Raw genomic sequence first — 22,779 nt, forward strand, 5'->3', positions numbered from 1 at the left:
ATAAATTTTGTAGTACCGGTATTTCCCAGGGCTTGAACACTGTGTCTGTCCCTAGTTCTCCCCACTGCTGCAGAACATAATTCAAACGCAGCTTCTACTATCTAATTCAGACATGAAAAAGGGAACATAGTGAATGCCTCCACAAGTGTGCAAAGCCCCACTATCATTATTCCTTCTCTGACTCCTATTTCTAGGCCAGAAATATGAGGACTAATTCTACTGTGCTTTGGCTCTAGCTTCATTATTCTGAGCAGTATTACGGGATTGCTTCAGTAGTCCAGTGCCAGAGCTGTTCTTGCCAGAGTAGTTCCCACATCTAAAAGCTGGCAGCAGAAGAAATGTCTTTCCCATTGGAGGTAAGAGTCAGGCTGTAGAATATCAACCCTAGATTTAAGCTCCAGAATGAGAATGTCCAGAGAAACTGTCTATTGTCACACCTAGAGATTCTGCTTGTAGAGGAAAGGGAACTAAGTCTCTGAAAAAACAATTTGTTAAGTTCCTCCAGTAATAGGGCTGCTAATTCTGAGTACATATTCCCTTGAGAACTATCAAGAGAATCACTGGAAACAACACTACAATTTCAGGGAGCTACATCAACATCAGTGAGATCCAACTCCACCTCTAACAACTACATTCACCAGGAGCCACAGTATAACGAATGTTTATAGGCTTGGGAGTCCAGGAACTCACACCTAAGCGTGTGAACTGCCTCTACAAGTCACTTTTGCTACCAAGTAATTTCCAAGTGCACGCAGATTCTTCAGAAAAGAAATACTGGTGACATTGCTATTATATGAGAATATGAAAAATAATAACTTTTGGCATAACTATTAAACGTGCTTCAGCGAAACATGGAAACAAACTACTATGTGATAACTTGACTTCCAAGAGTTACCATCCATAATTTATTTCTTTTCATGCAATTCCTCTCTACTTTGGGAAAAAACGGGGGTGGGGGGCGAGGGGGGGAGTGAGGTCCTTTCTCCCAAAGGCTACCTATTCCATAAACATAAACACCTGTTTCAGCTTTAACAATGGCTGTCAGCAAAAGTTCCTTAGAAGCTTTAAGAACATCAATCAGGTGCAATGCTAAAGAAAAAATGATCCACATAAAGGTATAACAATAAAGTTTAAAGTACTTTCTTTTCACCATAACTTGCACACTATAGAACACTTTCTATAAACTAGAATATATTCTATATATGCTGTATTTCCCAAAATATTTCAGTAGGGTCAATTAAATATGCAGTTTAAGTAGTAACCAGCTGTTTGATATTAGCTGGATATGAAAAGTAAACAGTGATTTAGAACTTAATTACTTGATCTTTTCCATTGCCTACTTTCTCCCTTCTTTCCTTCCTTTCTTCCTTCCTTCCTTCCTCCCTCCCTCCCTCTCTCCCCTCCTTCCTTTCGTTTCTTTCCCTCTTTCCTTCCTGTGGACTCTATTACTACTTAGAAAAGTGCCTAGAAAACTATATAGTCAGTACTTAATACTTACTGAATGAAGGAATGAAATTTGAGGAGAGAGTCATTCTCCCCATACCTGCATAAAACACAGCACCTTGAATTGCTGCAGCCTTAGAATTCACCACCTTTGACTGGGAACTGAAATTCAGACTGAAGGCCCCAACAGTGGTGAGGTTTCATCCTTGAGTGACTTTGTAATCAGCAGACACCACTGAAGAGAATATGGGAGTGAAAGAACTAGAGGACTGTGGAAACATATATGATATGTCAGGGTACTTCCAAAGATACAGGAGGTGATTTGGCAGGAAGTTGAAGTCTTAAAAAACACAAATGTGGGCAAAGATGTAGGGAAAATTTGAGTTATTATTCTTTTTTTTTTTAATTTTATTGTGTTTTAGGTGAAAGTTTACGGTGCAAATTAGTTTCTCATTCAAAAATTTATACACAAATTGTTTTGTGACATTGGTTGCAATCCTTGCAGTGTGTCAGCATTCTCCCCCTTTTCCTCTCCACCTCAGGTTCCCCGTGTCTATTCCTCCGTGTTAACTGTCCCTTCCTGCCTTCTCATCTTTGCTTTTGAGCAGGTGTTGCCCATTTGGTCTTGTATACTTGACTGAACTAAGAAGCACATTCCTCAGGTATGTTACCGTTTGTTTTACAGGCCTGTCTAATCTTTGGCTGAAAGATGGACTTTGGGAGTGGCATCAGTTCTGAGTTAGCAGAGTGTCAGGGGTCATAGTCTCAGGGGAACCTCCAGTCTCTGTCAGACCATTAAGTCTGGACTTTTTTTGTGAATTTGAATTTTGCTCCACATTTTTCTTCCACTCTGTCTGGAACTCTCTATTGTGATCCCAGTAAGAGCCGTCAGTTGTGGTAGCTTGGCACCATCTAGTTCTCCTGGGCTCGGGCTGGTTGAAGCTGTGGTTCATGCAGTCCATGAATCCTTTGGATTGGTATTTTCCTTGTGTCTTTGGTTTTCTTCATTTCCTTTGCAATAAACATGATAGGATCAATGGATGTATGTAAGATGGCCAAGTACAAGCTTTTAAAACCCCAAACACTACTCACCAAAGTTGGATGTAGAACATTTTCTTTATGAACTATTTTATGCCAATTGACCTGGATGTCCCCCAAGACCATAGTCCCCAGCCCTCAGCCCCTGGATGTGTATCTGGATGTGTCTAGGAAGTTTCTATGACTTTGCCTCAGTCAAGTTGTGCTGACTTCCGCTACATTGTGTGTTGTCTTTCCCTTCATCGAAGTTAACGCTTGTGTATTATCTAGTTAGTGATTTCCCCTCCCAGCCCTCCCCTTCCTCGTAACCATCAAAGATTGCTTTCTTCTGTGTGTAAACTCTTTCTGGGTTTTTATAGCAGTAGTCTCATACAATATTTGTCCTTTCGTGAATGACTTACTTCACTCAGCATAAGGCCCACCAGATTCATCCCTGTTGTGAGATGTTTCACGGATACGTCATTGTTCTTTATCATTGTGTAGTATTCCATTGTGTGAATGTACCATAATTTATCAATTCATCTGTTGATAGGTACTTAGGTTGTTTCCATCTTTTTGATATTGTGAATAATGCTGTAATGAACATGGGTGTGCATATGCCTATTCGAGTAACAGCTCTTATTTTTCTAGGATATATTCATAGGAATGGGATTGCTGGATCGCATGGTATATCTATTTCTAGCTTTCTAAGGAGGTGTCATTTCGTTTTCCATGGTGATTGCACCATTTTACACCCCTAACAGTACTGCATAAGACTTCTAATCTCCCTGCAACTTCTCCAATATTTGTCTTCTATTTTTTTGATTCATTCCAGTAATGTTGGGGTGAGATGCTATCTCACTGTAGTTTTGATTTGCATTTCTCTAATGGATAATGAGCTCGGCTGCTAACCAAAAGGTCAGCAGTTTGAATCCACCAGCCACTCCTTGGAAACCCTATGGGGCAGTTCCGTTCTGTCCTATAGCGTTGCTATGAGTCGGAATCTACTCGATGGCACACAACAACAACAATGGTTCATGGTCATGAGCATTTCCTCATGTGTCTGTTAGCTGCCTGAATGTCTTTTCTGGTGAAGTGTCTGTCATTATTCTTTGCCCATTTTTTAATTGGATTATTTGTCTTTTTGTTATTGAGGTATTGAAGCATTCTATAGCTCTTAGAGATTATACCCTTGTCAGATATGTCACAGCCAAAAATTTTTTCTGTCTGTAGGATTCTCTTTCTACCCCTTTAGTAAAGTCTTTTGATGAGCATAAGTGTTTAATTTTTAGGAGCTTCCTGTTATCTAGTTTATCTTCTGGTGTTTGTGCATTGTTAGTTAGGGTTTGTATTGAATTTATGCCATGTATTAGGGCCCATAGCATTGTCCCTATTTTTTCTTCCATTATTTTTATTGTTTTAGATTTTATATTTAGGTCTTTGATCCATTTTGAGTTAGTTTTTGTGTATGGTGTGAGGTATGGGTCCTGTTTCATTTTTTTACAGATGGACATACAGTTTTGCCAGCACCATTTGTTAAAAAGACTGTCTTTTCCCCCATTTAATGGACTTTGGTCCTTTGTCAAAGATCAGCTGACCATAGGTGCTTCGATATACGTCTGGGTTCTCGATGCTGTTCCATTGTTCTGTCTGTCAGCATACCAGTACCATGCTGTTCTGACTACCAAAGCTGTATAATTCTGAGATCAGGTAATGTGAGGCCTCCTACTTTGTTCTTTTTTTTTCATTAATGCTTTGCTTATCCGGGGCCTTGCTCTTTTCCATATAAAGCTGGTGATTACTTTTTCCATCTCATTAAAGAATGCCATTGGTATCTGTATCAAGGTTGCATTTTATCTTTAGATTGCTTTGAGTAGAATTGACACTTCCACAATATTGAGTCTTCCTAGCCATAAGCATGGTATGTTTTTCCATTTATGTAGGTCTCTTTTGGTTTCTTGCAATAGTGTTTTCTTGGTATAGGTCTTTTACATCCCTGGTTAGATTTATTCTTAAGTATTTTATCTTTTTAGGGCTTATTATAAGTGGTATTGTTTTCCTAATTTCCCTTTCAAAGTTCTCTTTGTTGGTCTATAGGAATCCAACTGATTTTTGTATGCTGATCTTATATCCTGCTACTCTGCTGAATCTATTAATTCCAGTAGTTTTCTTATGGAATCTTTGGGGTTCTCTATGTATAGGATCATATCATCTGCAAAGAGGGATAGTTTTACCTCTTCCTTTCCAATTTCGATGTGCTTTATTTCTTTTTTGTTACCTTATTGCTCTAGCTAGGACTTCCAGCACAATGTTAAATAGCGGTGGTAATAAAAGGCATCCTTCCTTGTCTTTTTCTCGTTAGAAGGAGAATGTTTTCAGCCTCTCTCTGTTGAGAATGATGTTGGCTGTTCATTTTGTATAGATGTCTTTTATTATGTTGAGGAATTTCTCTTTTATTCCTATTTTATTGAGAGTTTTTTCAGGAATGGATGTTGGACTTTATCAAATGCCTTTTCTGTGTCGATTGAGATGATCATGTGATTATTTTCTTTTGTTCCATTTATGTGGTGGATTGCATTGATTGATTTTCTAATGTTGAACTATCCTTGCATACCTCATATGAATCCCATTTGGTCATGGTGTATTACTTTTTTTAATATGATGTTGAATTCCATTGGCTAGAATTTTGTTGAGAATTTTTGCATCTATACTCATGAGAGATATTGGTCTATAATTTTCTTTTTTTGTGGTGTCTTTGCCTGGCCTTGGTATCAGGATTTGAGTTATTATTCTTTTTTTTTTTTTTTAGGTTTGTCTGAGAGGATTTTTTTTTTTTTTTAATTTTTTTATTGTGCTTTACATGAAGGTTTACAGAGCAAATTAGTTTCTTATTAAACAGTTAATACACATTTTTCTTGTGAAATTGGCTGCCAACCCAACAACATGTCAACACTCTCCCCTTCTCAACCTCGGGTTCCCCATTACTAGCTTTCCTGTCCTCTCCTGCCTTCTCTTCCTTGCCCCTGGGCTGATATGCCCATTTAGTCTCATTTTGTTTTATGAGCCTGTCTAATCTTTGGCTGAAGGGTGAACCTCAGGAGTGACTTCATTCCTGAGGTATAAGGGTGTCCAGGGGCTGAGTTATTATTCTTGATGTAATCCCCTTTGTAACCGTAGCTGATAGGGGCTGAGGACATTTGAGATTCAGCTAAAATTTTGAAGGAAATATTAAAGGCAACTAATCCTATCTTTCACTTAATTCAGTATTCCTTTAAACAAATCCTTAATGTCTCCTGCTTGAATACTTTTAAGGACAGCAAGCTAGGACTATGGCATTTGCTTGAGCCTTCTTTGTAGGTCTAATCCTAATGAGTTCACTCTTCAGTAGCTCTTCAAAGACTTCTGCATATATCAAGATAACAAAAAAAGCATATTGGAATCATCTTTAATGTTACCTCTAAGCTGAGCCTGTTTAGAGTCAATTATAGTAGTTCCACAGTGAGTCTCCTGGGCTATCACAGACCTAGGAGGTGGGTAGAGAGAGAAAAAGAAATGAATGAAGAAAGAAATAAAGGAGGAAATGAAGAAAGGAAGGAGGAAGGGAGGGAGGGAGAAAGGAAGGAAAGAAATACAACATCCCAGTCTTTATATGAGCTTTTGTCTACTGTCTAGTGAGGAAGGTAGATAGTGACTAGTTATATGTGTTATTGAGGACTATGATTAGAATTGTGAGTAAAACTTGTAATAGGCAGCCATGAACTAGTCTTAGAGTTCAAAAGTTCAGGGAAGAGTCCCCTGGAGAAAGTACCAAGCAAGGTGAGAACCATGGAATTGTAGGAGTTAGTCAAGCAAAGAGTGGGACAAAAAAGTATTCTAAATATGAGGAACAGCATATATGAAAGGCAAGAGGTGACACCTGTATGGCATAATCAAAGAACCAGAGAGACAATATAGGTAGAAATCAAACAGCTGGAAAGGAATAGGAGCTACCCCCTACAGGACATTGAAAACTGTTGAGTATTTTGATTTTTAATCCTCAAAATCCATGAATAACTCTGTTTTTCTTTAACAACCATCTTTTGGGTCAACAGATATATCAAGTCCTAGCTGTCAGAATGGAGATATTTCAGGAGTTAACAAGAAATTCAGAAGAGGAAATACATTATAATATTTCACTGAGTATGAATGCAGGGAGATCAATTAGAAAGCTAATATAGTAAGGTGGGGAAACAGGAACAAACTAAAAAGGTAGACGTTGAATTAAACAGGAGTTAGTGACTGATTGGCCATGGGGGTGGGAGGTGGTGTATGAAGGTCAAGAGAGGAGTTAAAAATGACTCTCAGGTTTCTCTCTTAAGTAACCAGCAGATAGTCTTAAAATCTGCTGAGACAGAGAATGCTAAAGAAGGAGAAAGATGAAGGAGGAGGAAGGGGAAGATGATGAGTTGCTGAATTTGAGTGTATGCAAGATAGCTAAAAAGACAGATCAAGAAAGCAACTGGATATGTCACTCTGTAGTTTAGAAGAGAGCTCTCAGCTGAAGATATAAATTTAGGAACATCAGCATGTTAGTAATGATTTTAACAAGGAAGTGGATGAAATACCCAGAGAAAAAGTTCAAAGTGGAGGAAAACAGAAGTCTAAGTCAGAGCATCAAGGAACTAAGTTTCGTACTAAGTGGTCAAGTAAAGAAGCCAGCAAAGGAGACAGAGGAGGAGCAGTCATAGAGGTAGGAGCAAAATCAGGAGAGTGTAGTGGACTAGAAGCCAATAAAAAACAGTGTTTTAGGAAGAATGGTACGGTCAATTCCGTGTTATATACTGTTATCTGGAATCTGAAGAATTGCTTGTAACCCTGTGTTTCAAAACAATTCTGAAAATAGCTCTTTCGTCCTGAAATCGCTTACTCCATAGGGCCCACATCTAGCCTATGACGATGGTCTGGGGACTGACATCTAAGCTTCCATAATCACACTCCTTTCTTCTGTTGGTGAAAGGTAAGCAAACAAAATCTTTTAGTCTTTGTTCAGCCAAAACAGAAGACCTTATGCAAATAATCTCATGCAAATCTACATGTATTTCAATCAATCTTACAAATTTAAAAAATACAACTATACATGGCTGGCCCTTAGAAATAGACAGAGCTCAGGATTAATCAGAGATCCCAGTGACTTATGGCTGAAGGTGTTTAAGAACAAAACTTCAAAGCAGAAAACAAAGGAAAGGAAAGCATAATGTAAACAAGTCTTATTCTATCAATTCTACATCTATTTTACTCTTTTCCTAAATTACCTAGCTTATTTATAATTGAGCCTATTTTAGAAGCCCTTCGGTTCTAATGATAGTTGTAATAATAAATGAATACTATTTATTTTATGTGTGAATCAAGTCACCAGTGATTTTATGACTATATTATCTCCCATCTTGAAAGTACTTCCCTTGACCCCACGTTCCCTTCCAGGTACTGCTCCATTTTTTTCTGCTCTTCTTGACAGTCAAATTTCTGAAAGCAGTTGTCTACAGTTGCTATGTCCACTTCCTCATTTCACATTCTCTTCTCAATGTATACCACTCAAGCTTCTATCCCCAATACTCCATGGAAATTACTATTATCAATATCTCTAATGACTTCCATGTTGCCAAATTCAATGGGCTCAAACATGCAACAATTGTAAGGATGGTGCAGGACCAGGCAGTGTTTCATTCTGTTGTACATGGGGTCACTATCAGCTGGAATTGACTCAATGGCACCTAACAACAACAACAAATTCAATAGACAATTCTCTATTCTTATTTTAACATGACATCTCTGTAGCATTTGATACTGATGCTATGTTCATGACTCGTAAACCATTTTTTCTCTTCATTCCTAAGATACATTCTCCTGATTTTCCTCTTGCTTAGTAGCAATTCTTTCTCAGTGTCCTTTGCTGCCTCTTCCTCCTCTCTTAGATCTCTAAATGTTGGGAATTCCCAAGCCTATGTTGTGGACCTCTTCTGTTCTTTAATCTATACACTCTCCGTTGACGACTCAGGTCCCATGGCTTTAAATATCCTCTATATGTTATATACCTTTACCCCACTCTCCCCATAGGATCCCAGACTCAAATAAATGTCTGTCAACTTGGCATCCCCAAATAGAAGTCAAAGGGCATCACAAACATAATATGGCCAAACGGAATTCTGGATTTTTTCACCCATACCTGTTCCTCCCCTTTTTCCCATCTTAGAACAATATCATGATTTGTCTAGGAGTTATAGTTGATTTCTCTCTGTCTTTCACACCCCACTGCACACATCCAGTCTATCAGCAGGTTCTGCCAATGCTACCTTCAAAATGGAGTCGAATTCCATCAGCATTTTTCTTCCCACTACTACAATTCTGGTTCAAGCTACCAACATCTCTCTCCTGGACTGCACTTCAATAGCCTCCTAAGTATTCTCTGTATCAGTTCTTGTCCCCTACAACTCATTCTCCACACAACAGAATGACCATACAGAAACATAAATCATATCATGTTCCTCCCATGCTAACCTATCTAATGGTATCCTATCACATTTGGGAATAGGACCCAAAATATCTCAATTTACAGAAAAGAAGTGAGATGCATTGTTTTCTCCAAGGCTTTTTTTTTTTTTAGGTCCAACTAGTTGGCAACAAAGTTTGAGCTAGTACCCCTATATCCTGACTCACAGTTCAGTGCTCTTTACATAGTACTACCATGTCTGTCACGCAGCAACTTCCTAGGGATGCTCTGATTTAAAACGTAGTTTTATAGTTTACAAGTACCACCAGAATTTTAAGAAAGAATGATGTAAAAATACAAATAATAAGACAGACTTAAGCCTTGGACATGAATATATCTCTTCAAATCTCTTATTTTTTGAGAAAATAAAACAGGAAGATGCACAACACTCTGGATCAAAAATATGTTTGATTTAATTCTAATGAGGCAAAGGTGGCCAGGAGAAACAGGATTCTCACCACTTTCTGAACAGCGATCTTAAATAATACCTCAAAACTTTCAATTATGTCAAATAAGTTGCAAAAGCAAATTTCACATATATATCACACAAATCAAAAATAGTTATTTTACTGTACAACAATTTTGATTCCCTACACTCTGTAGGCTTGTAGTCTTGGTTATATGAATGACATTTTAAGCTTTTTCTGAGAGATGTAACTTTAAAATTTGCCAATCCAGCTCTACCAACATTAGTTAAATCTTATACAGTGGAAAAGAAAACTAACATGATTAAAGAGATTGGATAAATGTAAAGATCAATAACAACTTTAAAATATTACTGAGGAAAAATAAGTTGAAAACTAATATCTGAAAAAAGACAAACCAAAAAATGGTCAAGTGAAAATATAGTAAAAGAAGGAAGAAATGAAAGGAAAAAATGGAAGGGATTGCATCACTACAGGAGGGGGAGGTCACTCTAAAGTTTAACTCTCCAGTTCAAGCACTGTGTAATGAGGTAAGCACTGTGAGAACTGACCCTTCAAACCAACCTTGAAAGATCTTCTTTCCATACAAAGAGTCCCAAATCATTCCTCAAGATTTCCAACTGTGTCAAAATAATACATACAAGCAACTCTCAAGGATATATTACAGAAATGAAAAATAATTGATTATAGGTAACAACTTTGATTCTCTAAACTATGCAGCTTTGTTATCTTAGTTGTTTGAAAAAAACTACAGTTGACAAAGATTACTAAAGAAGAAATCCACGACACAAATTAGTGTTCTTAACAACAAACGGCATCCCAAATCTTAAGACAATAGCAGTTTATCCTGGATTGAGCTATATTGAGATGAATGATAGTAATTCATCCTTCAGGATTCCTAGACATTAAAGAGATCACACAAAGTTAACACAAAAACATTTAAGAAAAAAATGCACTAGTACCATTATTAAGTAATGCACACATCTACATACACACACACATAAAATGGATCCACGCAATGTAAAATAATGAATTAGACAATTTCTATAAATGTCTTGTAAATGAAAAAAAAAAATACATTTTAAAAACTCCTTAAACCAAATCTCTCAATGGCAACAGTATCTTTGCAGATAAAGGCTACAGTCAAAAGATGCCAGGATCATTTCAAAAAAACCCTGTCACAATCTCCTACGTATTGGACATATTCCTACATATTACTCCCAAAAACTAGAATCAGCAGGGATCTTTTGCACTTGCTTACCATAAGAAGCAGAGGAATAAACCACAGAGACAACTCAAGGACACAACTAGAAATCAAGTGAAAAACAGACAAGGTTGTTGAGAGTTTGATATAGTTTAGATTACTTTACACAATCCTGTCCATATATAATTAATTGACTTACTCATAGTGAAGACTTCTAAAAATTTAATTACTAATCTAGCAGTTCTCAAAAGCAACTACTAATAAGCGAGCAATTTAATCAAGTCCTACTCTATAAAGTCGTTAGGAGTCGGAATCAACTCTACAGCAAGGGGTTTGGTTTTTAACAGGTTTACTCTGAAGAAGTAGGTAACAGTTCTCCTAGACTTTGAATAAGAAAGACAAAACAAGTGGACAGTAGACTAAAAGGCAAACTTCTATAAGGCAAAGGAAAACAACTATGATTAAATGTGTCTGGATGAAAAGTAAAAATTCACAAACTCCAGCCAGAGACATACAGGAATGACCACTGAAATTAAGAAACTGGATAAGGTTAAGTTGGAGAGAAGTATTCTATCAAATTGTCTTATTCTGTCTCCATCATTTTAAAAGGAAAAATAATTTTCAAATAATTAGTAAGACATCCCTAATATGAATGCAGTTACCATGGTTTATAACAATAGACTGTAAGACTATCCATACGCTCAAAGAATAAATAGGCAACCTGAACAGCCATACATCTGTTAAAGAAACTGAATGTATAGTTTTAAAAAAAACCTAGCCACAAAGAAAACTACAGGCCCAAATGGCATCTGAGGCAAATCATACCAAATATTTAAAGAAGAAGTAATAAGACTTTTACACAAATTCTTACAGAAAACTGAAGATAGAGGATCACTTCTAACTCAAAAGGCCGGCATTTCCCTAATACCAAAATCAACAATGTTACAAGAAAAGAAAACTACACACCACTATTCCTCATGAACATAAATTTAAAATTCCTTAACAAAATATCAGTAAACCAAATCCAGCAATATATAAATAGAATAATACTATTATGACTAAGAGGGGTATCCCAGGAATGCAAGGTTGGTACAACATTTGAAAAGAGTCAATAGACTTCACCATATAAACAGCCTAAAGAAGAAAATCCATATTATCATCTCACTAGATGCAGAAAAAAACTGACCAAATTCCACAGCCATTCATGGTAAAAATCCTCAGTAAACTAGCACTAGAAGATAATTTCCTCAACCTGATAAAGGACATCTATGAAAAATCTACAGCTATCACATTTAATTATGAAAAACTCATAGCATTCACCCTGAGACTGAGAACAATGCAAAGATGTCACTCTTACCACTTTTACGCAACATTGTATGCCTTTTATTTAATCAACTAAGTGGAAAATTCCAAGGAATTAAAAAAAAAGCTACTAGAACTAATACATGAGTTCAGCAAGTTCAATGAAGTACAGACAGAGAGCTATTCTGGAGAGCAGAACTAGTGAAATAAAGAACACACACCCTATGCCAAGGTAATTCCACGCCTAGATATTCACACTGCAGAGGAAGTCTTGAATAGGGCCATAAGGAGATATGTTCAAGGATGGTCATTACCTTACTGTTTGTAGTAATAAGCAGTCTGGATACAGTAAAGTATTATAATGAAGTATGCAAAGACCTGGAATTAGAAGACCAAAAGGGAAGAACATGCTCGGCACTTCTCAAGCTGAAAGAACTGAAGAAAAATTCAAGCCTCAAGTTGCAATTCTGAAGGATTTTATGGGGGAAAATATTGAACGACACAGCAAGCATCAAAAGAAGATGGAAGGAATACACAGGCTCACTGTACAAAAAGAATTGATCAATGTGCAACCATTTCAGGAGGTAGCATATGATCAAGTACCAACTGTTCTGAAGGAGGAACTCCAAGCTGCACTGAAGGCATTGGTGAAAAACAAGGCTCCAGGAAATGACGGAATACCAGTTGAGATGTCTCAACAAACAGATCCAGCGCCGTAGGTGCTCACTTGTCTATGCCAAGAAATTTGGAAGACAGCTACCTGGCCAGTCCATGGGAAGAGATCCGTATTTGTGTTCATTCCAAAGAAAGGTGATCCAACAGAATGCGGAAATTATCGAACAATATCATTAATATCACACACAAGTAAAACTTTTGCTGAAGATAATTCAAAAGCAGCTGCAGCAGTGTATCAACAGGGAACTGCCAGAAACTCAAGCCAGATTCAGAAGAGAATGTGGAACGAGGGATATCACGGTTAATGTCAGATGGATCTCGGCTGAAATCAGAGAATACCAGAAAGATGTTTACCTGTGTTTTATTAACTACGCAAAAGCATTTGACTGTGTGGATCATAACAAATTATGGACAACATTGTGAAGAATGAGAATTCCAGAACACTTAATTGTGCTCATGTGGAACCTGTACATAGACCAAGAGGCAGCTGTTCAAACAGAACAAGGAGATTCCGCGTGGTTTAAAATCAGGAAAGGTGTGTGTCAGGGTTGTATCCTTTCACCATATTTATTCAACATGTATGCTGAGCAAATAATCTGAGACACTGGATTATATGAAGAAGAACGCAGAATCAGGATTAAAGGAAGATTCATTAACAACCTGCAATATGCAAATGATACAATCTTGCCTGCCGAAAGTGAAGAGGACTTGAAGCAGTTATTAAGGAAGATCAAAGACTACAGCCTTCAGTATAGATTACACCTCAACATAAAGAAAACAAAAATCCTCACAACTGGACCAATAAGCAACATCATGATAAATGGAGAAAGTATTGAAGTTGCCAAGGATTTCATTTTACTTGGATCCACAATCAACACTCATGGAAGCAGCAGTCAAGAAATCAAATGACGCATTGCATTGGGCAAACATGCTGCAAAAGACCTCTTTAAAGTGTTAAAAAGCAAAGGTGTCACTTTAAGGACTAAGGTGCACCTCACCCAAGACATGGTATTTTCAATTGCCTCATAGGCATGTGAAAGCTGGACAATGAATAAAGAAGACCGAAGAAGAATTGATGTCTTTAAATTATAGTGCTGGCAAAGAATGTTGAATATACCATGGACTGCAGAAGAATGAACAAACCTGTCTTAGAAGAAGTACAGCCAGAATATTCCTTAGAAGGGAGGATGGTGAGACTTTGTCTCACATACTTTGGACATGTTATCAGGAAGGACCAGTCCCTAGAGAAGGACATCATGCTTGGTAAAGTAGGGGTCAGTGAAAAAGAGAAAGGCCCTCAACAAGATGGACTGACATGGTGGCTACAATGATGGGCTCAAGCATAGCAACAATTGTGAGGATGGCACAGGACCAGGCAGTGTTTCATTCACTTGTACGTGGGGGACACTATGAGTCAGAATGGACTCAACAGTACCTAACAACAACTGGGGAATGTGGAATAAAATGTGGTAGATGTACACTAGGGAGTATGTATTAGTTTTCTATTGTTGTCATAACAAATTATCACAAACTTAGTGGTTTAAAACACTACCAGTTTATTATCTTACAGTTCTGTAGGTCAGAAGTCTGGTACAAATCTCATCAGACTAAAATCAAGGTATTGGCTGAGTTCCTTTTGGAAGTCTCTAGGGGAGAATACATTACCTGCTCATTCAGGTTGCTGGCAGAATTCAATTCCTTGTGGTTGTAGGACAGAGGTCCCTATTTTCTTGTTGGCTATAAACTAAGGGTGGTTCTCAGCTTCTAGAAGTCCCCATGTTCTTTGACTTGTGGCCCTCTTCCTCCATATTCAAACTCAACAAACAGCCAGTCAAGTCCCTCCTGTGCTCTGACTTCCTCCTCCTTCTTCTTCTGTCTCATGTCTCTGGCCCAGTCAGGAAAGGTTTTCAGCTTTTAAAGATTCATGTGATTAGATTGGTCCCACCTAAATAATCCAGCATTATCTCTCCATCTCAAGGTCTGAAAAGTCTCTTTTGCCATGTAAGGCAACATAATCACAGGTTCCGGGGATTAAGACATGACTATCTTTGGTGGGGGGAGGGCATCATTCTGCCTGCCACAGATTATGATGCAGTAGTGTGGAACAGTGAACCAATACTCCTACATGAATAAATCTTTTAAAACATAAGATCTAAAACACCATATCAATTATGTAATTTAAAACACATACATACACAAAGCAACAATATAAATTTTTTGAAGACACATATATATACAAAACATATTAGAGAGGGTGCTTATTGGTACTGGAATCAGGAATTAACCGAAACACATGCACACCCAATACAGATCACTGATGTGCCATAAACTGAAAATATGAACAAAACTTGCTTCATTCAGGACCAAAATAAAATAAGAGTGGCAAAAGAGACACTGATAATCTATGAACTTCTATACTATACAATCTTGCTTTTCTACTATCTTTATGCCAGTTGTGTCTTCTTTTGTCTTTAAAAATCCTTCATTAAAACTCTGTTGACATTTTAACAAATCCACAAAACTTCCCCCAAACCACCCTATTTCGTTCCATCGTTTAAATTTGTTCAATTCTCTAACTGGTTTCATGTATTTTGCTATGTTTGTTTTAGCCAGTTTCAAATACTTATGCTTATATAACTATGTTATTTATCTTGACTGACTTATTAGATTTCAAATTCTTATGGCTGTCTTTGTATTTCTCCATAAAATACTCAATAAATATTATAGGCCAAATACTTAAGTAATATTTGCTTTAATATAGTTCCACTGGGTCAGCCTCTTTCAACAAGTATAATAAGTACTGTATAGTATTTTCACTAGATATCACATAGAAAGCCTCTAAGAATAGGAAGACAATGTAATTTATTGTCCAAGCCAGGAAACTTTTGAGAGTGAAAGGGGTACTCTTAATTCTTATGCTAGGACAACAGGTATAAACCAGTACTTGCCCTGACAGTCTGAAATATCAGGTCACCCTATCAAAAACTAGACTGAAGAAGATAGAAAATAGCAAGATATGAAAGCAAATTTCTTAAAGTGAAGCTAAAATGTGGCAAATAAAAGCAAACAGGCATAAGGATTTCTTTAAAAATATGCCGAAGCACTTGAAGTACTGCAGCATTGTTACAGGTTTCTAAGAAACAACAGAATTCTAAAGACCAATCTTTTAAGTAGCAACCAAGACTTTTATACATGTTAACACATTTTTACAAAGACATTAGGGGAAAAAATGTGAGGCTAAGAGGCAGAGCAAAATAAAGTAACAGATTCTGTAAATAAATTCAATTTCTGTGAACATAGGATAGTTGTAACAGGTAAAAGGTATGGAAAAGATAACTGTCAGGTTTTTTTTCAGTAATTCAATTTATTTCAATGCATTCCAATTCAATTAATATTCAACGAGTGCCTACTATTTCTCAAATCTGAACTAGGCATGTATAGACACAAAGACATTACACTTTCAAATTGCTCAAAATTTAGAAGAGGAAAAGAAACATTGAAAACAAGTGTACTGAAGGTCAGACCGGAACAAATGCTACAATGAAGGTATCCTTTATAAGCAAAAATATAATTCTTGCCAGAAAAAATAAGAGGTTTCATGTAAATAGGAGCACCTGAGTTAAGTTTTGAAGAATAAGTAAGATTTAAGCAGACACGCCAAGGCACAGCCTCAGTTACAGGTCTTAGCAGTTGCTATTTCTCTGCCTGTTAGTGCTCTTCCCCCCAGATATTCACATAACTTACTTCTTCCTGCCCTTCAGGTCTTAACTCAGTGTCATGCAAGGTCTTCCTTAACCCGTTATTTAAAATTGTTAAACTTTTCCAAAAAAACCCCTGTCCCTTCTCCTCTGTATTATTTTCCTCCATAGCACTTGTCAGCAGGAGCTTGGAGTAGCCGAATTCCAGATTGTGCCACCCACAGCTAAGTGAATGGTGCCCCCTGGAGTCTACTATGCACAGCTTGTACAGCAGAATGCAAAGGCTGAGATTACTTTGCTATCTAATATACTAGTTATCTCTTATTTCTTTAATCATCTGTCTTCCCCAACTAAAAAATAATCTCCATGAGGATATTTGTCTATTTTGTTCACTGCTATCCCTCAGCATCTAGAACACTGTCTGGCACACAGCACTTAACAAATATTTTTTGAATGAATGTATGCATCTCAAGAACAGAATTCCAGATAAGAGGAACAGCATAAGAAAACACTTGAACTTTCAAGAATAAAGGATTTTTTAAATTCATTAGTTATCTTCTGTGGCTAGATTGTAAGTTGAGTTGGGGAAAGACAAAAAGGTAGTGGGAGATGAGTTTAGAAAGGAAATAAACCCATTGCCGTCTAGTCAATTTTGACTCACAGGAACTCTATAGAGAGCCTCAAAAAATGGAATGACAGGCTTTTGACTCAGAAAAACCTGTGTTTCAATTGAAATTCCAACTCTAACTTTGGGATGTTGAAAAAGTTATTTCAACATCATTAAGGAGATCAAAATTAAATGCCTTAAACTTCTCACAGAAATAAAAATATTGTAGGTATTCAATAAAAGTTTGTCTTAGAAAGCTAAAGATTTGAACCTTCAGTACAAAACGAGGAGCATCAAAAGTGAGCAAAGGAATGACTTCATCATATCTGTACTTAAAAATCATAATTCTGGAAACGAAGCAGAACATGGACTGAAGCAAATAAAGTTGAACAGCAGGAGGACAGAAATGAAGCAAGAGACAGTGAACACCTCAACAAGAGCAGGGACAATATCCCTATTGGAAAAGAAGGATTGAACACCAGAGATACTGTTGCTGCTACATGCCATCAAGTCAATTTCGACTCATAACGATCCTAAAGGACAGAGCAGAACTGTCCTGTAAGGTTTCCAAGGCTGTAATCTTTACGGAACCAGATTGCCATATCTTTCTCCCGTGGAAAACCCTTTTGGTTAGCATCCAAGAGCTTACCCACTGCACCACCAAGTCTCCAGTGCAAAAGATGTTACAGAGATGGAATTAACAGAAAAGTAAATAAATATGTATTAAGTTTAAGAGTCAAAAGGAAAAGAATGAGAAAATGACAGCTAAGTGTCTTAACTTGGGCATCAAGATGACTGATGGTGTAGTCAGATGGGCTGGGGAATGACAAAGAAAAAGTTCCTTTGGGAAGGAATACATGCTTAGATTTCGAACACTTTGAAGTGTTTGTGGAACAAAAGTAGGATTTTACAGCCTGCAGTTTTAAATATAAGCCTGGTACACAAAGATCTCAGAACTAGAGATAAGCATTCGGGAATAAATAACACCTTCGAATATGAAACGCAGTGATACACAAGAAGTCCTGTTTTTCCACAGTCTCAAATGCCATCTTAATCCACTTGGTCTATAACTAGCTCTGAAACTAGTTCACATGGAATCAATCACAGAATTATAGTTTTGATTTAGGGATGCACCTTCGCCATCTGGTGGCAAAAATGATAAATGCAGGTTTACTCTTAATCATGTAGAAACTAAAACAAAATCTGTTGCCATCAAGAGACCCTATAGGACAGAGAAGAACTGCCCTATAGGGTTTCCAAGGAGCAGCTGGTGGATTCAAACTGCCGACCTTTTGGTAAGCAGCCGAGCTCTTAACCACTGTGCCACCAGGACTCCTAAAGTGATACTTTGTCATTCTGCCTATCAATGCCATTTCCAGCAATATATAACAGGGAAAAGCTCTTTTATTCTTTAATTCTGTCATAATTGCTCTTTCTCTTCTTACTTTTTACCTTAGCTACTAATACACTCAAACCATACAACCTGAAGAAGTACTGTGTTATTGGTAAAAACATAACCTTCCCAATCGCTCATGACCTTCTCACTCCTTTATAATTCACTCACTGGATAATCCAACACACTCTACAAAACAGTTAGTTAAATAACTTTGAATTTAAATGTATTACTAAAACTCATGCTGCAAAGTTTCTTGCTTTCAACAACTAATAGTTCAGATTACTTAAGTGATGGAAATGGGTTTGCTGAAACCAGATATATGCTTTGGACTAGGAAAAGAACAGAATATCTGTAAATATATACTCTAACATATAATAATCTAATATGTGATAAATACAGCCTCTCAAATCAGTGGGAACAAAGACTGATCATTCAATAAACAGTTATGGGACAAAGGGATAGGCATCCACATGTAAAAATGTAAGGTTGAATCTTAACCCCACATCTTACGCTAATAAATTTCAGATGTTTTATAACGTAAAAAGTAAAATAATAACAATATTAGAAGATACCATAGGAATTCTTTTCAAATCTTAGTGAGGAGAGAACCTTTTAAAAATAACATCAACAAAAAAATTGAATAGAAAAATTTTAAAAATCATAAATTTGAATAGACATTTCTCCAAATACGATACAGTGAAACCTGTGAAAGCCAGAACTCAACGAGATTGCCTTGTTTTTTCCGGGTCTCACAAGTTTTCTGCCTTTGACAGGATGCAATCTTACCACATTTCTATCGCTTGTTTTAGTAGGAAATATCTGAGTGTTCCTTTTCTGACAGTTTCCGCCTTACACAGGTTTCGGCTTTCACAGGTTTTACTGCGTATAAATGGCCAATAAGTACATGAAAAGATGCTCAACATCATTAGTCCTTAAACCTGTTGCTGTCGAGTCAATTCCAACCCACAGCAACCCTATAGGACAGAGTAGAACTGCCAAATAGGGTTTCCGATGAGTGGCTGGTGGATTTGAACTGCTGACCTTTTTGTTAGCAGCTGAGCTCTTAACCACTGTGCCACCAGAGCTCCTCATTAGTCATTAAGGAAATGCAAATCAAAACTACTATGATATACAACTTCACACCCAGTAGGGTAGCTATAATCAAAAATATAGACAATAACGAGTTTTAATGAGGATATGGAGAAGTTGAAACCCTTGTATACTGCTGGTGGGAATAGAAAACGGGACAGCCGCTTTCCAAAACATGTTGGCAGTTCCTCAAAAATGCAAACAGAGAGTTATATAATTTATAATTCACTCACTGGATAATCCAACACAATGCCATATGACCCAGCAATTCCACTCCTAGGCATATACCCAAGAAAACTGAAAAATGTATGTCCACACAAAAACTTGTACGTGAATGTTGATAGCAGCGTTATTCCCCAAAACTGAAAACAACGTAAATGCTCATCAATTGACTGAATGAATTAAAAAAGTGTTATGTTATATCCATACAAAGAAATATTATTTAGCCATAAAAATGAAGTACTAATTCATGCAACAATATGGATGAATCTTAGAAATATTTTGCTAAGTATAAGAAGCCAGCCACAAAAGGCCACTTATTTTATGATTCCATTTTTATGAAATATCCAGAATAGGCAAATCCATGGATACAGAAAGTTATATTACTGGTTTCCAGGGGCTGGGAGGAGAGGTAGTGAGGAATCACTGGTAATGGGTACAGGGTTTCTTTTTAGGGTGATGAAAATGATCTGAAATTAGGTAGTGATGATTATTGCATAACTTTGTGAATATACTAAAAACCACTGAATTTATCTTTAAAGAGATAAATTTTATGGTATGTGAATTACATATCAGTATTTTTTAAATACAGAAGCCATAATGTATGTATGCACTGGAAAAAGAACAACATAACCAAAGTCAAAAAATAATAACAAACTGGGAAAAAGTATTTGTAACCTAAGGTAAGCAGAATCCTAAAATGGCCCCCAAGATTTCTGCCACCTGTTTACACACTTTGTATCATGCACTGTCTTTGAGTATGGGTGGGACTTGTGAACATGATATCACTCCTATGATTACGTTACATTGTACAGCAAAAGTGAAGTGATTTTGTAGATGTAATTAAGATTCCTAATCAGTTGACTTTAAGTTAATCAAAAGAAAGATTAACCAAGGTGAGCCTGATCAATCAGGTGACCCCTTAAAAGAGAGTTTAAAGACAGAAGTCAGAGAGATTCAAAGCAGCATAAACACACTTCTGCTGGCTCTGAAGAAACAAACTACCGTGTTGTGGAAAAGGCCACACAGCAGGGAACAGTAGGTGGCCTCTAAGAGCTGAAGGCCTGAGACCTAAAACTGCAAGGCACCGAATTTTGTCAACAATCAGTGAGCTTGGAAAAGGAGCTTGAGCATCAGATGAGATCGCAGCCCGGCCAACACCTTGATTTCAACCAGGCGAGATAAGACCCTGAGCAGGACCTGTCCCCAGACTCTTGGTCTACAGATACTTAGAGATAAGAAAAATTTGTGCTGTTTTAGGCCACTAAGCTTGTAGTAATTTGTTACACAGCAATAGAAAAGTAATACATACTCCATTTCACAGAGGGTTAATTTCTATAATGTAAATGGAGATGGTAAAAATACGTTTAAATAAAAACCAGCAACCCAATACAAAAGTGAGCAAAAGATATGAACAGAGTTCAAAACAAAATGAAAAGAAATACAATGTTTCTTAACATATGCTGAAATTCTCAGCTTGATTCAATTTTGATATAAGGAAAATTAAAATTATAATGCAGTAATGTTTTTCACCAATCAGACTGGCAGAGATCAAAAGTTTTATAACATTGTGTTGGTGAGAGAGCTAGAAAACAAGAACTCTCATAATTGTTGGCTGAAGTATAAACCGGTACAACTTCTGTAATGAGCAATTTGGCAATACCTACACAAAATTAAAACTGCACATACTCTTTGACCAAGTAATTTCATATCTGGGAAGTTTTACTCTTATCCAAAATTTTAAATATACACATACATATATACATATATGTGAGACTATTTATTATAGCAGTATTTTTAATAGCAAAAAAAATTTTGGCATCTGTAAGTATCTATAAGGAGGGGTAGCTAAGTAAATTATGGTACAACCATTAAAAACAATGACAAAGCTCACTCATTATGTACTGGTAAAAAAAAGATCTCCAAATACCCTGTTAAAAGAAAAAAAATAATAACAGAATACTATATATAGAATGCTATCATTTTTAAAGGAATAAATATATATGCATACATATATGAATATACATATCAATATTTATCGATAAAATATCACAAAGGCAAAAATACTAACAGTGGTTGTCAGAAGAAAAAGAAACTGAGTGGCTAGTGTATGGACTAGATATATAGAACAGAGGAGATAATATGTAGAAGAAATGCACCATGAAGCGTAAGAAAATCCAGAACACATACTTCTCCATTAGCTCAAAGATCTTAAAATTTACTCCAAAAATAATAATTCAAAGACAGATGCAAATCAAAAAGTTTGGGTAATTATGGAACAAGATTTCAAACCATTTTTAAGCCACCATAGTGATTTTTCAAGTAGCTATCAAAATAATTTCTATAGAAATTAATATTAAGGCATTTTGAACAAAATAATTTATTTCTAATACTTGATGATAAACAATAAAATCACTAAAAATGTGTACTCTTCATATGTTACTTCTTTTTTCACTTCTAAACTATGAAAGTAAGAAACTTTTTAAAATGTATTATAAGAAATATGTCAAAGTTGTGATAAGATACATCAGAAAAGAAAGGATAGCTAAGAATTACATGCTATGAATGAATTCAGAATTTATTATTCTTTCCTCTGTAGCTAGTTTAAGAGGAATGAAACATAAAATTCTATTTATCCCTTTTTAGAAAAGGTGAATTTTTATGGTCCACTGGCAAGATCAATTCCGATATTCAATGACAGATCAAAATGTATACAGCTCATCCTAAAAATACTTTTATAAGTATACCATTATGTAATCAAATGGTGACACATTTTAATGGCTTTCAAATGGCAGAGTTTATACTTAGGTTCTATCTATCTCAACCCTAAGTATCATAAATCTTGGTTCAATTGTGTTTTACCTTGGCCCTTAACTGTATTTTCTTAGCAAAGTTTTGTTTCTTGACTACTGAATCTCTCTAAATAGCTTTCATATAAGTTAACTCATCATATAAATTCACAAGTGACACATACAATACATATACCAATAATGTACTGATTTTCAATATGAAGAATACTACAAAACTTCTTTCATTCATTTAGTCAAAAAAGTTCTATTGACAGCCATGTATCCCACCATGTGGAACAGCTAAGCAGTAAAAACTGTTGGAGAAATATGGAGTAAAACAAGATAGGCTGAGAAACAGAAACAAAATACTGAGATAAAGTCCATAGTAT

At 36.4% G+C, this 22,779-nt stretch overlaps 1 protein-coding gene across 8 annotated transcripts in view; it reads right to left on the reverse strand.

The window, feature by feature from the left end:
- RIMS2 (regulating synaptic membrane exocytosis 2) overlaps nt 1–22,779 on the reverse strand; it is a 647,068-nt gene that overhangs the window by 438,095 nt on the left and 186,194 nt on the right. The window contains exon 5 of one of the 8 annotated variants that reach the window (XM_023725996.1): nt 14,145–14,179. The exons of the other annotated variants lie outside the window; for them this stretch is intronic. Within the exon in view, the coding sequence (XP_023581764.1) occupies nt 14,145–14,179 (35 nt within the window). The remainder of the gene's footprint in view (nt 1–14,144; nt 14,180–22,779) is intronic. 8 annotated transcript variants of the gene reach the window in all.

Source organism: Trichechus manatus, unplaced genomic scaffold, assembly GCF_000243295.1.
Source record: "Trichechus manatus latirostris isolate Lorelei unplaced genomic scaffold, TriManLat1.0 scaffold00009, whole genome shotgun sequence".
Taxonomy (NCBI): domain Eukaryota; kingdom Metazoa; phylum Chordata; class Mammalia; order Sirenia; family Trichechidae; genus Trichechus; species Trichechus manatus.